Raw genomic sequence first — 15,187 nt, 5'->3', positions numbered from 1 at the left:
GGTTAGAGACAGGTGACCTAGTGGTTAGAGACAGGTAGCCTAGTGGTTAGAGACAGGTGACCTAGTGGTTAGAGACATGTAGCCTAGTGGTTAGAGACAGGTAGCCTAGTGGTTAGAGACAGGTGACCTAGTGGTTAGAGACAGGTGACCTAGTGGTTAGAGACAGGTGACCTAGTGGTTAGAGACAGGTGACCTAGTGGTTAGAGACAGGTGACCTAGTGGTTAGAGACATGTGACCTAGTGGTTAGAGACAGGTGACCTAGTGGTTAGAGACATGTGACCTAGTGGTTAGAGACAGGTGACCTAGTGGTTAGAGACAGGTGACCTAGTGGTTAGAGACAGGTAGCCTAGTGGTTAGAGACAGGTAGCCTAGTGGTTAGAGACAGGTGACCTAGTGGTTAGAGACAGGTGACCTAGTGTTTAGAGACAGGTGACCTAGTGTTTAGAGACAGGTGACCTAGTGGTTAGAGACAGGTGACCTAGTGGTTAGAGACAGGTGACCTAGTGGTTAGAGACAGGTGACCTAGTGGTTAGAGACAGGTGACCTAGTGGTTAGAGACAGGTGGCCTAGTGGTTAGAGACAGGTGACCTAGTGGTTAGAGACATGTGACCTAGTGGTTAGAGACAGGTGACCTAGTGGTTAGAGACAGGTGACCTAGTGGTTAGAGACAGGTGGCCTAGTGGTTAGAGACAGGTAGACTAGTGGTTAGAGACAGGTGACCTAGTGGTTAGAGACAGGTAGCCTAGTGGTTAGAGACAGGTGACCTAGTGGTTAGAGACATGTAGCCTAGTGGTTAGAGACAGGTGACCTAGTGGTTAGAGACAGGTGACCTAGTGGTTAGAGACAGGTGACCTAGTGGTTAGAGACAGGTGACCTAGTGGTTAGAGACAGGTGACCTAGTGGTTAGAGACATGTGACCTAGTGGTTAGAGACAGGTGACCTAGTGGTTAGAGACATGTGACCCAGTGGTTAGAGACAGGTGACCTAGTGGTTAGAGACAGGTGGCCTAGTGGTTAGAGACAGGTAGACTAGTGGTTAGAGACAGGTGATCTAGTGGTTAGAGACAGGTAGCCTAGTGGTTAGAGACAGGTGACCTAGTGGTTAGAGACAGGTGACCTAGTGGTTAGAGACAGGTGACCTAGTGGTTAAAGACAGGTGACCTAGTGGTTAGAGACAGGTGACCTAGTGGTTAGAGACAGGTGACCTAGTGGTTAGAGACAGGTGACCTAGTGGTTAGAGACATGTGACCTAGTGGTTAGAGACAGGTGACCTAGTGGTTAGAGACAGGTGACCTAGTGGTTAGAGACAGGTAGCCTAGTGGTTAGAGACAGGTAGCCTAGTGGTTAGAGACATGTGACCTAGTGGTTAGAGACAGGTGACCTAGTGGTTAGAGACAGGTGACCTAGTGGTTAGAGACAGGTGACCTAGTGGTTAGAGACAGGTGACCTAGTGGTTAGAGACAGGTGACCTAGTGGTTAGAGACATGTGACCTAGTGGTTAGAGACAGGTGACCTAGTGGTTAGAGACAGGTGACCTAGTGGTTAGAGACAGGTAGCCTAGTGGTTAGAGACAGGTAGCCTAGTGGTTAGAGACAGGTGACCTAGTGGTTAGAGACATGTGACCTAGTGGTTAGAGACAGGTGACCTAGTGGTTAGAGACATGTGACCTAGTGGTTAGACAGGTGACCTAGTGGTTAGAGACAGGTGACCTAGTGGTTAGAGACAGGTGACCTAGTGGTTAGAGACAGGTGACCTAGTGGTTAGAGACAGGTGACCTAGTGTTTAGAGACATGTGACCTAGTGGTTAGAGACAGGTGACCTAGTGGTTAGAGACAGGTGACCTAGTGGTTAGAGACAGGTGACCTAGTGGTTAGAGACAGGTGAACTAGTGGTTAGAGACAGGTGACCTAGTGGTTAGAGACAGGTGACCTAGTGGTTAGAGACAGGTGACCTAGTGGTTAGAGACAGGTGGCCTAGTGGTTAGAGACAGGTGACCTAGTGGTTAGAGACATGTGACCTAGTGGTTAGAGACAGGTGACCTAGTGGTTAGAGACAGGTGACCTAGTGGTTAGAGACAGTTGGCCTAGTGGTTAGAGACAGGTAGACTAGTGGTTAGAGACAGGTGACCTAGTGGTTAGAGACAGGTAGCCTAGTGGTTAGAGACAGGTGACCTAGTGGTTAGAGACATGTAGCCTAGTGGTTAGAGACAGGTAGCCTAGTGGTTAGAGACAGGTGACCTAGTGGTTAGAGACATGTGACCTAGTGGTTAGAGACAGGTGACCTAGTGGTTAGAGACAGGTGACCTAGTGGTTAGAGACAGTTGGCCTAGTGGTTAGAGACAGGTAGACTAGTGGTTAGAGACAGGTGACCTAGTGGTTAGAGACAGGTAGCCTAGTGGTTAGAGACAGGTGACCTAGTGGTTAGAGACATGTAGCCTAGTGGTTAGAGACAGGTAGCCTAGTGGTTAGAGACAGGTGACCTAGTGGTTAGAGACAGGTGACCTAGTGGTTAGAGACAGGTGACCTAGTGGTTAGAGACAGGTGACCTAGTGGTTAGAGACAGGTGACCTAGTGGTTAGAGACATGTGACCTAGTGGTTAGAGACAGGTGACCTAGTGGTTAGAGACAGGTGACCTAGTGGTTAGAGACAGGTGACCTAGTGGTTAGAGACAGGTGACCTAGTGGTTAGAGACAGGTGTGGTTACCTAGTGGTTAGAGACAGGTGACCTAGTGGTTAGAGACAGGTAGCCTAGTGGTTAGAGACAGGTAGCCTAGTGGTTAGAGACAGGTGACCTAGTGGTTAGAGACAGGTGACCTAGTGTTTAGAGACAGGTGACCTAGTGTTTAGAGACAGGTGACCTAGTGGTTAGAGACAGGTGACCTAGTGGTTAGAGACAGGTGACCTAGTGGTTAGAGACAGGTGACCTAGTGGTTAGAGACAGGTGACCTAGTGGTTAGAGACAGGTGGCCTAGTGGTTAGAGACAGGTGACCTAGTGGTTAGAGACATGTGACCTAGTGGTTAGAGACAGGTGACCTAGTGGTTAGAGACAGGTGACCTAGTGGTTAGAGACAGGTGGCCTAGTGGTTAGAGACAGGTAGACTAGTGGTTAGAGACAGGTGACCTAGTGGTTAGAGACATGTGACCTAGTGGTTAGAGACAGGTGACCTAGTGGTTAGAGACAGGTGACCTAGTGGTTAGAGACAGGTGGCCTAGTGGTTAGAGACAGGTAGACTAGTGGTTAGAGACAGGTGACCTAGTGGTTAGAGACAGGTAGCCTAGTGGTTAGAGACAGGTGACCTAGTGGTTAGAGACATGTAGCCTAGTGGTTAGAGACAGGTGACCTAGTGGTTAGAGACAGGTGACCTAGTGGTTAGAGACAGGTGACCTAGTGGTTAGAGACAGGTGACCTAGTGGTTAGAGACAGGTGACCTAGTGGTTAGAGACATGTGACCTAGTGGTTAGAGACAGGTGACCTAGTGGTTAGAGACATGTGACCCAGTGGTTAGAGACAGGTGACCTAGTGGTTAGAGACAGGTGGCCTAGTGGTTAGAGACAGGTAGACTAGTGGTTAGAGACAGGTGATCTAGTGGTTAGAGACAGGTAGCCTAGTGGTTAGAGACAGGTGACCTAGTGGTTAGAGACAGGTGACCTAGTGGTTAGAGACAGGTGACCTAGTGGTTAAAGACAGGTGACCTAGTGGTTAGAGACAGGTGACCTAGTGGTTAGAGACAGGTGACCTAGTGGTTAGAGACAGGTGACCTAGTGGTTAGAGACATGTGACCTAGTGGTTAGAGACAGGTGACCTAGTGGTTAGAGACAGGTGACCTAGTGGTTAGAGACAGGTAGCCTAGTGGTTAGAGACAGGTAGCCTAGTGGTTAGAGACATGTGACCTAGTGGTTAGAGACAGGTGACCTAGTGGTTAGAGACAGGTGACCTAGTGGTTAGAGACAGGTGACCTAGTGGTTAGAGACAGGTGACCTAGTGGTTAGAGACAGGTGACCTAGTGGTTAGAGACATGTGACCTAGTGGTTAGAGACAGGTGACCTAGTGGTTAGAGACAGGTGACCTAGTGGTTAGAGACAGGTAGCCTAGTGGTTAGAGACAGGTAGCCTAGTGGTTAGAGACAGGTGACCTAGTGGTTAGAGACATGTGACCTAGTGGTTAGAGACAGGTGACCTAGTGGTTAGAGACATGTGACCTAGTGGTTAGACAGGTGACCTAGTGGTTAGAGACAGGTGACCTAGTGGTTAGAGACAGGTGACCTAGTGGTTAGAGACAGGTGACCTAGTGGTTAGAGACAGGTGACCTAGTGGTTAGAGACAGGTGACCTAGTGTTTAGAGACAGGTGACCTAGTGTTTAGAGACAGGTGACCTAGTGGTTAGAGACAGGTGACCTAGTGGTTAGAGACAGGTGACCTAGTGGTTAGAGACAGGTGACCTAGTGGTTAGAGACAGGTGGCCTAGTGGTTAGAGACAGGTGACCTAGTGGTTAGAGACATGTGACCTAGTGGTTAGAGACAGGTGACCTAGTGGTTAGAGACAGGTGACCTAGTGGTTAGAGACAGGTGGCCTAGTGGTTAGAGACAGGTAGACTAGTGGTTAGAGACAGGTGACCTAGTGGTTAGAGACAGGTAGCCTAGTGGTTAGAGACAGGTGACCTAGTGGTTAGAGACATGTAGCCTAGTGGTTAGAGACAGGTGACCTAGTGGTTAGAGACAGGTGACCTAGTGGTTAGAGACAGGTGACCTAGTGGTTAGAGACATGTGACCTAGTGGTTAGAGACAGGTGACCTAGTGGTTAGAGACATGTGACCTAGTGGTTAGACAGGTGACCTAGTGGTTAGAGACAGGTGACCTAGTGGTTAGAGACAGGTGACCTAGTGGTTAGAGACAGGTGACCTAGTGGTTAGAGACAGGTGACCTAGTGTTTAGAGACATGTGACCTAGTGGTTAGAGACAGGTGACCTAGTGGTTAGAGACAGGTGACCTAGTGGTTAGAGACAGGTGACCTAGTGGTTAGAGACAGGTGAACTAGTGGTTAGAGACAGGTGACCTAGTGGTTAGAGACAGGTGACCTAGTGGTTAGAGACAGGTGACCTAGTGGTTAGAGACAGGTGGCCTAGTGGTTAGAGACAGGTGACCTAGTGGTTAGAGACATGTGACCTAGTGGTTAGAGACAGGTGACCTAGTGGTTAGAGACAGGTGACCTAGTGGTTAGAGACAGTTGGCCTAGTGGTTAGAGACAGGTAGACTAGTGGTTAGAGACAGGTGACCTAGTGGTTAGAGACAGGTAGCCTAGTGGTTAGAGACAGGTGACCTAGTGGTTAGAGACATGTAGCCTAGTGGTTAGAGACAGGTAGCCTAGTGGTTAGAGACAGGTGACCTAGTGGTTAGAGACAGGTGACCTAGTGGTTAGAGACAGGTGACCTAGTGGTTAGAGACAGGTGACCTAGTGGTTAGAGACAGGTGACCTAGTGGTTAGAGACATGTGACCTAGTGGTTAGAGACAGGTGACCTAGTGGTTAGAGACATGTGACCTAGTGGTTAGAGACAGGTGACCTAGTGGTTAGAGACAGGTGACCTAGTGGTTAGAGACAGGTAGCCTAGTGGTTAGAGACAGGTAGCCTAGTGGTTAGAGACAGGTGACCTAGTGGTTAGAGACAGGTGACCTAGTGTTTAGAGACAGGTGACCTAGTGTTTAGAGACAGGTGACCTAGTGGTTAGAGACAGGTGACCTAGTGGTTAGAGACAGGTGACCTAGTGGTTAGAGACAGGTGACCTAGTGGTTAGAGACAGGTGACCTAGTGGTTAGAGACAGGTGGCCTAGTGGTTAGAGACAGGTGACCTAGTGGTTAGAGACATGTGACCTAGTGGTTAGAGACAGGTGACCTAGTGGTTAGAGACAGGTGACCTAGTGGTTAGAGACAGGTGGCCTAGTGGTTAGAGACAGGTAGACTAGTGGTTAGAGACAGGTGACCTAGTGGTTAGAGACATGTGACCTAGTGGTTAGAGACAGGTGACCTAGTGGTTAGAGACAGGTGACCTAGTGGTTAGAGACAGGTGGCCTAGTGGTTAGAGACAGGTAGACTAGTGGTTAGAGACAGGTAGCCTAGTGGTTAGAGACAGGTGACCTAGTGGTTAGAGACATGTGACCTAGTGGTTAGAGACAGGTGACCTAGTGGTTAGAGACATGTGACCTAGTGGTTAGACAGGTGACCTAGTGGTTAGAGACAGGTGACCTAGTGGTTAGAGACAGGTGACCTAGTGGTTAGAGACAGGTGACCTAGTGGTTAGAGACAGGTGACCTAGTGTTTAGAGACATGTGACCTAGTGGTTAGAGACAGGTGACCTAGTGGTTAGAGACAGGTGGCCTAGTGGTTAGAGACAGGTGACCTAGTGGTTAGAGACATGTGACCTAGTGGTTAGAGACAGGTGACCTAGTGGTTAGAGACAGGTGACCTAGTGGTTAGAGACAGTTGGCCTAGTGGTTAGAGACAGGTAGACTAGTGGTTAGAGACAGGTGACCTAGTGGTTAGAGACAGGTGACCTAGTGGTTAGAGACATGTGACCTAGTGGTTAGAGACAGGTGACCTAGTGGTTAGAGACATGTGACCTAGTGGTTAGACACAGGTTACCTAGTGGTTAGAGACAGGTGACCTAGTGGTTAGAGACAGGTAGACTAGTGGTTAGAGACAGGTGACCTAGTGGTTAGAGACAGGTAGCCTAGTGGTTAGAGACAGGTGACCTAGTGGTTAGAGACATGTAGCCTAGTGGTTAGAGACAGGTAGCCTAGTGGTTAGAGACAGGTGACCTAGTGGTTAGAGACAGGTGACCTAGTGGTTAGAGACAGGTGACCTAGTGGTTAGAGACAGGTGACCTAGTGGTTAGAGACAGGTGACCTAGTGGTTAGAGACATGTGACCTAGTGGTTAGAGACAGGTGACCTAGTGGTTAGAGACATGTGACCTAGTGGTTAGAGACAGGTGACCTAGTGGTTAGAGACAGGTGGCCTAGTGGTTAGAGACAGGTAGACTAGTGGTTAGAGACAGGTGATCTAGTGGTTAGAGACAGGTAGCCTAGTGGTTAGAGACAGGTGACCTAGTGGTTAGAGACAGGTGACCTAGTGGTTAGAGACAGGTGACCTAGTGGTTAAAGACAGGTGACCTAGTGGTTAGAGACAGGTGACCTAGTGGTTAGAGACAGGTGACCTAGTGGTTAGAGACAGGTGACCTAGTGGTTAGAGACATGTGACCTAGTGGTTAGAGACAGGTGACCTAGTGGTTAGAGACAGGTGACCTAGTGGTTAGAGACAGGTAGCCTAGTGGTTAGAGACAGGTAGCCTAGTGGTTAGAGACATGTGACCTAGTGGTTAGAGACAGGTGACCTAGTGGTTAGAGACAGGTGACCTAGTGGTTAGAGACAGGTAGCCTAGTGGTTAGAGACAGGGAGCCTAGTGGTTAGAGTGTAGAGGTGGCAGCGTAGCCTAGTGGTTAGAGACAGGTGACCTAGTGGTTAGAGACAGGTGACCTAGTGGTTAGAGACAGGTGATCTAGTGGTTAGAGACATGTGACCTAGTGGTTAGAGAGAGGTGACCTAGTGGTTAGAGACATGTGACCTAGTGGTTAGAGACAGGTGACCTAGTGGTTAGAGACAGGTGGCCTAGTGGTTAGAGACAGGTAGACTAGTGGTTAGAGACAGGTGATCTAGTGGTTAGAGACAGGTAGCCTAGTGGTTAGAGACAGGTGACCTAGTGGTTAGAGACAGGTGACCTAGTGGTTAGAGACAGGTGACCTAGTGGTTAAAGACAGGTGACCTAGTGGTTAGAGACAGGTGACCTAGTGGTTAGAGACAGGTGACCTAGTGGTTAGAGACAGGTGACCTAGTGGTTAGAGACATGTGACCTAGTGGTTAGAGACAGGTGACCTAGTGGTTAGAGACAGGTGACCTAGTGGTTAGAGACAGGTAGCCTAGTGGTTAGAGACAGGTAGCCTAGTGGTTAGAGACAGGTGACCTAGTGGTTAGAGACATGTGACCTAGTGGTTAGAGACAGGTGACCTAGTGGTTAGAGACAGGTGACCTAGTGGTTAGAGACAGGTAGCCTAGTGGTTAGAGACAGGGAGCCTAGTGGTTAGAGTGTAGAGGTGGCAGCGTAGCCTAGTGGTTAGAGACAGGTGACCTAGTGGTTAGAGACAGGTGACCTAGTGGTTAGAGACATGTGACCTAGTGGTTAGAGACAGGTGACCTAGTGGTTAGAGACAGGTGACCTAGTGGTTAGAGACAGGTGACCTAGTGGTTAGAGACAGGTAGCCTAGTGGTTAGAGACAGGTAGCCTAGTGGTTAGAGACAGGTATTCTAGTGGTTAGAGACAGGTAGCCTAGTGGTTAGAGACAGGTAGCCTAGTGGTTAGAGACAGGTAGCCTAGTGGTTAGAGACAGGTAGCCTAGTGGTTATAGACAGGTGACCTAGTGGTTAGAGACATGTAGCCTAGTGGTTAGAGACAGGTAGCCTAGTGGTTAGAGACAGGTAGCCTAGTGGTTAGAGACAGATTACCTAGTGGTTAGAGACAGGTAGCCTAGTGGTTAGAGACAGGTGACCTAGTGGTTAGAGACAGGTGACCTAGTGGTTAGAGACAAGTGACCTAGTGGTTAGAGACAGGTGACCTAGTGGTTAGAGACATGTGACCTAGTGGTTAGAGACAGGCTACCTGTCTCTAACCACTAGGTGCATCCAACATGTGCGAAAGCCGTCCAGCCACCGGCGTAGAAAAGGTCAACATGCCACTCTGAGTTTTCTCCAGTTTCTTACGTAGGCTGGCGACCTGCGTGATCAAGGAAGCCTCCTCAAGCCTGTAATCCTCAGCAATCAAACAACTACAGCATTGGAACTCTGAGTGATCCAGTTTGTCCCCAAAACAAAGTGTAATAGATACATCTCCTACAGCTCTGGAACCATGTACCTCTCCATCTCCTACAGCTCTGGAACCATGTACCTCTCCATCTCCTACAGCTCTGGAACCACGTACCTCTCCAGACAAAGTGTAGTAGATACATCTCCTACAGCTCTGGAACCATGTACCTCTCCATCTCCTACAGCTCTGGAACCATGTACCTCTCCATCTCCTACAGCTCTGGAACCATGTACCTCTCCATCTCCTACAGCTCTGGAACCATGTACCTCTCCATCTCCTACAGCTCTGGAACCATGTACCTCTCCATCTCCTACAGCTCTGGAACCATGTACCTCTCCATCTCCTACAGCTCTGGAACCACGTACCTCTCCAGACAAAGTGCAGTAGATACATCTCCTACAGCTCTGGAACCATGTACCTCTCCAGACAAAGTGTAGTAGATACATCTACAGCTCTGGAACCATGTACCTCTCCATCTCCTACAGCTCTGGAACCATGTACCTCTCCAGACAAAGTGGACTTCAGTGGAAAACTCCTCTGGGACCAACTTTGTTAGCTTGATGGCTAGCAGCTTAGCGAATCTGTCAAGCTTCAACCTGTCTGTTAAGCGGGATACCGGGACAAGAAATAGCACTCCATACTGTTAAAAGCTAACCACGTCGCGGAATCCACGCAAAAAAAAACAAAGATTGGTTATTGTTTTAGTTAAAATAACCAACCAAGTGTTTCCCACAGCCACGCACTATGATGACGTCAAGCTGCAATCAATATAGTGTACTGCAGTTATACTGCATTCTGGGATTTGAATGTTAGGACACATCATATTTTAAAAAACAATTTTTTATTTTACCCCCTTTTTCTCCCCAATTTAGTTGGTTCATTCATTCATTTATAATACATAGCTTATTTCTTTTATTTTTAAAATGTTACCCCTTTTTCTCCCCAATTTCGTGGTGTCCAATTGTTGGTAGCTACTATCTTGTCTCATCTCTACAACTCCCGTACGGGCTCGGGAGAGACGAAGGTTGAAAGTCATGCGTCCTCCGATACACAACCAACCAAGCCGCTGCTTCTTTAACACAGCGCACATCCAACCCGGAAGCCAGCCGCACCAATGTGTCGGAGGCTACACCGTGCACCTGGCCACCTTGGTTAGCGCACACTGCGCCCGGCCCGCCACAGGAGTCGCTGGTGCGCGATGAGACAAGGACACCCCTACCGACCAAGCCCTCCCCTAACCCGGGCGACGCTAGGCCAATTGTGCGTCGCCCCACGGACCTCCCGGTCGCGGCCGGTTACGACAGAGCCTGGGCGCGAACCCAGGGACTCTGATGGCACAGCTGGCGCTGCAGTACAGCGCCCTTAACCACTGCGCCACCCGGGAGGCCCGGACACATCATATTTTAACTTCTTTGTAGCTATCTACATATCCTGTCTTCTGTGTCCTGTCGTCAGTCGTTAAGGCAGGTTAAGTGTTGAAAGGTTAGAGGGTTGGTGCGCGAGAGGGAGTATGTGTGTGTGTGTGTGTCTCTCTATCTCTGATATCTTACCATCATCTTCATCAGCTGGTCCGTCGTAAGATTTGTCAATGGCCGCTCTGAAGCTCTCGTTGCAGCCCCTCCCCCTGACCATGTGGGGGCGTGGCCTGTGAAAGGGGAGGGGCTCATTCTTCCTGACCTCTGACATGGCCGTCTGCAGACTCTCCAGAGAACTGGACTTCTTCAAACCCAAGGTAGGACCAAGGTCCACGGCCGTGGAGGGCTCTGAGGAGGGGAGAGAGACATGGTTAGTGGACAGGGAGAGGGAGACAGGTTAGGGACCTGAGCAGGAGGGCCCTCTGAGGAGGGGAGAGGGAGACAGGTTAGGGACCTGGGCAGGAGGGCTCTGAGGAGGGTAGAGGGAGACAGGTTAGGGACCTGGGCAGGAGGGCCCTCTGAGGAGGGGAGAGGGAGACAGGTTAGGGACCTGGGCAGGAGGGCCCTCTGAGGAGGGGAGAAGGAGACAGGTTAGGGACCTGGGCAGGAGAGCCCTCTGAGGGGGACAGTAGAGGAAGAAGGAGAAGAGAAGGGGACTCTGCCCCCAGAGGGAGATATAGGGACACTGCTCCATGAAAGAGATATAAGGACACTGCCCCTAGAGGGAAATATAGGGACACTGCCCCAATAGGGAGATATAGGGACACTGCTCCATGAAAGAGATATAAGGACACTGCCCCTAGAGGGAAATATAGGGACTCTGCCCCTAGAGGGAGATATAGGGACACTGCCCCATGAAAGAGATATAAGGACACTGCCCCTAGAGGGAGATATAGGGACACTGCTCCATGAAAGAGATATAAGGACACTGCCCCTAGAGGGAAATATAGGGACACTGCCCCAATAGGGAGATATAGGGACACTGCTCCATGAAAGAGATATAAGGACACTGCCCCTAGAGGGAAATATAGGGACTCTGCCCCTAGAGGGAGATATAGGGACACTGCCCCATGAAAGAGATATAAGGACACTGCCCCTAGAGGGAGATATAGGGACACTGACCATAGAGGGTGATATAGGGACACTGCCCCTAGAGGGAGATATAGGGACACTGCCCCATGAAAGAGATATAAGGACACTGCCCCTAGAGGGAAATATAGGGACTCTGCCCCTAGAGGGAGATATAGGGACTCTGCCCCCAGAGGGAGATATAGGGACACTGCCCCCAGAGGGAGATATAGGGACACTGCCCCCAGAGGGAGATATAGGGACACTGCCCCCAGAGGGAGATATAGGGACACTGCCCCCAGAGGGAGATATAGGGAATCTGTTCCTAGAGGGAGATATAGGGACACTGCCCCTAGAGAGGCAGATATAGGGACACTGCCCCTAGAGAGGCAGATATAGGGACACTGCCCCTAGAGGGAGATATAGGGACACTGCCCCTAAAGGGAGATATAGGGACACTGCCCCTAGAGAGAGAAATATGGACACTGCCTACAGAGAGAGATGTACAGTGACCCCATTATGACATCACAATACCCTTCCCCAGATCTGTGCCTCGACACAGTACTGTCTATGGGCTCTACGGACAATTCCTTCGACCTCACGGCTTGTTTTTTGCTACGACATGCACTGTCAACTGTGGGACCTTATAAAGACAGGTGTGTGCCTTTCCAAATCATGTCCAATCAACTGAATTTACGACAGGTGGACTCCAATCAAGTTGTAGAAACATCTCACTGATGATCAATGGAAACTGGGTGAACCTGAGCTCAATTCCGAGTCTCATAGCAAAGGGTCTGAATACTAACGTAAATAATCTGTTTTTCATTTTTAATACATTTGCAAAAGGTTCTAAAAATCTGTTTTCGGCTCGTCATTATGGGGTATTGTGATGTCATTATGGGGTATTGTGATGTCATTATGGGGTATTGTGATGTCATTATGGGGTTTTGTGATGTCATCATGGGGTTTTGTGTGTTGATTGATGAGGGGGAAAAAAAACACAATTTAATCAATTTTAGAATAAGGCTGTAATGTATCAAAATGTGGAAAAACAGTCAAGGGGTCCGAATCCTTTCTGAATGCAGTGTAGGGACTCTCACCTCACTATGTACTGGCATTCCATCACACTCATGACCCAAACAGTGGCAATAACATCATGTACAAGCTGATTGACCCTGTCTCCTAATTGACAATACATTTAACCCTGTCTCCCGTCACACAGCTCAAAAAACACCAAGCAAAACATCACTCACAAGAACGACAGATACCAGTGTTCCAGCTAAGAGTGTATGTGTGTTTGGTGGTTTGGGCAGAGATCTGATGAATCAAAATCAAGATGAGTCACATGACTATTACACAACCAGGAAGACTATATATACATATATATATATATATAAATAACACACACATACAATTCTCTCTCTCTCTCTCTCTCCCTCCCTCCCTCCCTCCCTCTCTCCCCCTCTCTCTCTCAGAATGATCACGCTCCAGGCACCCAGCTAAATTCTGTACCAGAAAAAGCGTGTTTCTCTGTTCCTGTTAAAATCAGTAACTAACATCCCAACAGTAACAAGGTAAAAACTAGACGTGGAAGTGGGTCCTGAATCATTTGGATTATCAGGCTACGACACTGCACACCATTTATTCAAACAGTAATGTGACCAAAACTATACCCACTTCCTGAAGAGGAAACAACGGCACGGGAATTCCCCTGCGTGTGTGTGTGTGTGTGTGTGTGTGTGTGTGTGTGTTCTCTGCTGTGGGTACATACATGGAATGTTTTGGAAGCCCTCTGGGTCAGTTGATCTTCCCCGTTAGTGAAAACAATATTGTAATATTTTTTTAATCTAGGATATATAATTGATTAAAATATAAAACATTGAATAAACAGATGGGATCCCCCCCAAGCTGTTCGTTGTGTCGATTATTTATCACTGCACACATATAGCCTATAGATAACCACACATATAGCCTATAGATAACCACACATATAGCCTATAGATAACCACACATATAGCCTATAGATAACCTGTCAGGCAGAGAGACACCTTGTTGTTGTATGGAGCAGCGACCAGCAGAATTGGTAGGAAAGACGTAGTCAAGCTCGTCGAAAGGAACGGACCAAGGCCCAGCGTGGCGAGCGTACATTTTATTTATAATGTCGCTAAACAAAACAAGAAATAACTAACGACCGTAAAGCTACGTAGTACTCGCAGGCCACGACACGTAGACAACTACCCACAATCACAGGTGGGAAAAAGGGCTGCCTAAGTATGGTTCCCAATCAGAGACAACGACAGACAGCTGACTGACTGGGAACCACACTGGGCCAGAATCAAAGAAATAGAAAACATAGAATGCCCACCCCACATCACACCCTGACCAAACCAAATAGAGACATAAACAAGCTCTCTAAAGTCAGGGCGTGACACAATGTGTCTACCAGTAAATGCTAAGGCAAGCATGATATAAGGGTTCCATTTTAAAACATGATCCAGTAAGCCCTAAATAACTCTTCAACATCTCAAATGGCTGACTAGCTACCACATGGACAGACTAGTGTCGGTAGCAAGCTGTCTATTCAGTCAGGTAATGCCCCCTCCCTCTCTCCCTCCCTCTCTCCCTCACTCCCCCTCCCCCTCCCTCCCCCTCTCCCTCCCTCCCCCTCCCTCCCTCCCTCCCTCCCCCTCCCTCACTCCCCCTCCATCCCTCCCCCTCCCTGCCTCCCACTCCCTCCCTCTCTCCCTCACTCCCCCTCCCTCTCTCCCTCCCTCCCTCCCCCCCCCCCCTCTCTCTCTCCCTCCCTCCCTCCCCCCTCCCTTGGGTTAGCGAGGCGGCGGTGTAGGGATGTAGGGGGCAGAGGTCACTGAGGGAGGGCCCATCCTGTCACACAGTACACACATGAAGTCTGACAGCTCAGAAATGGGGAACCTGTCATAGTTTTAACCAGCTGCATAGCAGCATCAGAAGGTGAAGGAGAGGGTTAGAGTGTGATGAAGTCTGGCTCAGAAGGAGAGACTGGCGAGAGATGAGAGTGTGTGATCTCAGGTACACACACAAACAGATGGACTCCTAGACAAATGGATCCATCAATCCCTATTAGCCCAACATGGTGGCTTTCAAGGTGAACGCACAACAAACTTTTTATCAATTCTTAGAGGGAGGGAGAGTCAGCCAGCCAGTCAGTCACCAGCCAGTCAGTAACCAGCCAGTCGGCCAGCCAGCCAGTCAGTCAGGCAGCCAGCCAGCCAGTCACCAGCCAGTCAGCCAGTCAGTCACCAGCCAGTCAGTAACCAGCCAGTCAGTCAGTCAGTCAACAGCCAGTCAGTAACCAGCCAGTCGGCCACTCAGCTAGCCGATAACCGACTAGTCAGACAGCCAGTAACCAGTCAGTCAAACAGCCAGACAACCAGTAACCAGTCAGCCAGTCAGCTAGCCAATAACAAACCAGTCAGCCAGCCAGCCAGTAACCAGTCAGACAACCAGTCAGCCAGCCAGTCAGTAAAAAGCCAGTCAGTAACCAGCCAGTCAGGCAGTCAGTAACCAGCCAGTCAGTAACCAGCCAGTCAGTATCCAGCCAGTCAAACAGCCAGACAACCAGTCAGCCAGTAACCAGTCAGCCAGTCAGCTAGCCAATAACCAACCAGTCAGCTAGCCAATAACCAACCAGTCAGCCAGCCAGTAAAAAGCCAGTCTCCTGCTCTCCTCCCTGTCAGCCTTCTTCTAAAGAATGTGAGGGTGTCCCAAATGGCAGCCTATTCCCTATATAGTGTACTACTTTAGACCAGAGCCCTAT

General features: G+C 49.3%; 1 protein-coding gene across 1 annotated transcript in view; it reads right to left on the bottom strand.

The window, feature by feature from the left end:
* LOC139386328 (partitioning defective 3 homolog B-like) overlaps positions 1-15,187 on the bottom strand; it is a 406,750-nt gene that overhangs the window by 120,404 nt on the left and 271,159 nt on the right. The window contains exon 18 of the mRNA XM_071131853.1: positions 10,459-10,671. Within this exon, the coding sequence (XP_070987954.1) occupies positions 10,459-10,671 (213 nt within the window). The remainder of the gene's footprint in view (positions 1-10,458; positions 10,672-15,187) is intronic.

The sequence above is a fragment of the Oncorhynchus clarkii genome, chromosome 3 (assembly GCF_045791955.1).
Source record: "Oncorhynchus clarkii lewisi isolate Uvic-CL-2024 chromosome 3, UVic_Ocla_1.0, whole genome shotgun sequence".
Classification (NCBI taxonomy): domain Eukaryota; kingdom Metazoa; phylum Chordata; class Actinopteri; order Salmoniformes; family Salmonidae; genus Oncorhynchus; species Oncorhynchus clarkii.
Note: the sequence above shows the minus strand (reverse complement) of the source record. Positions and strands in the feature narration are given on the sequence as shown.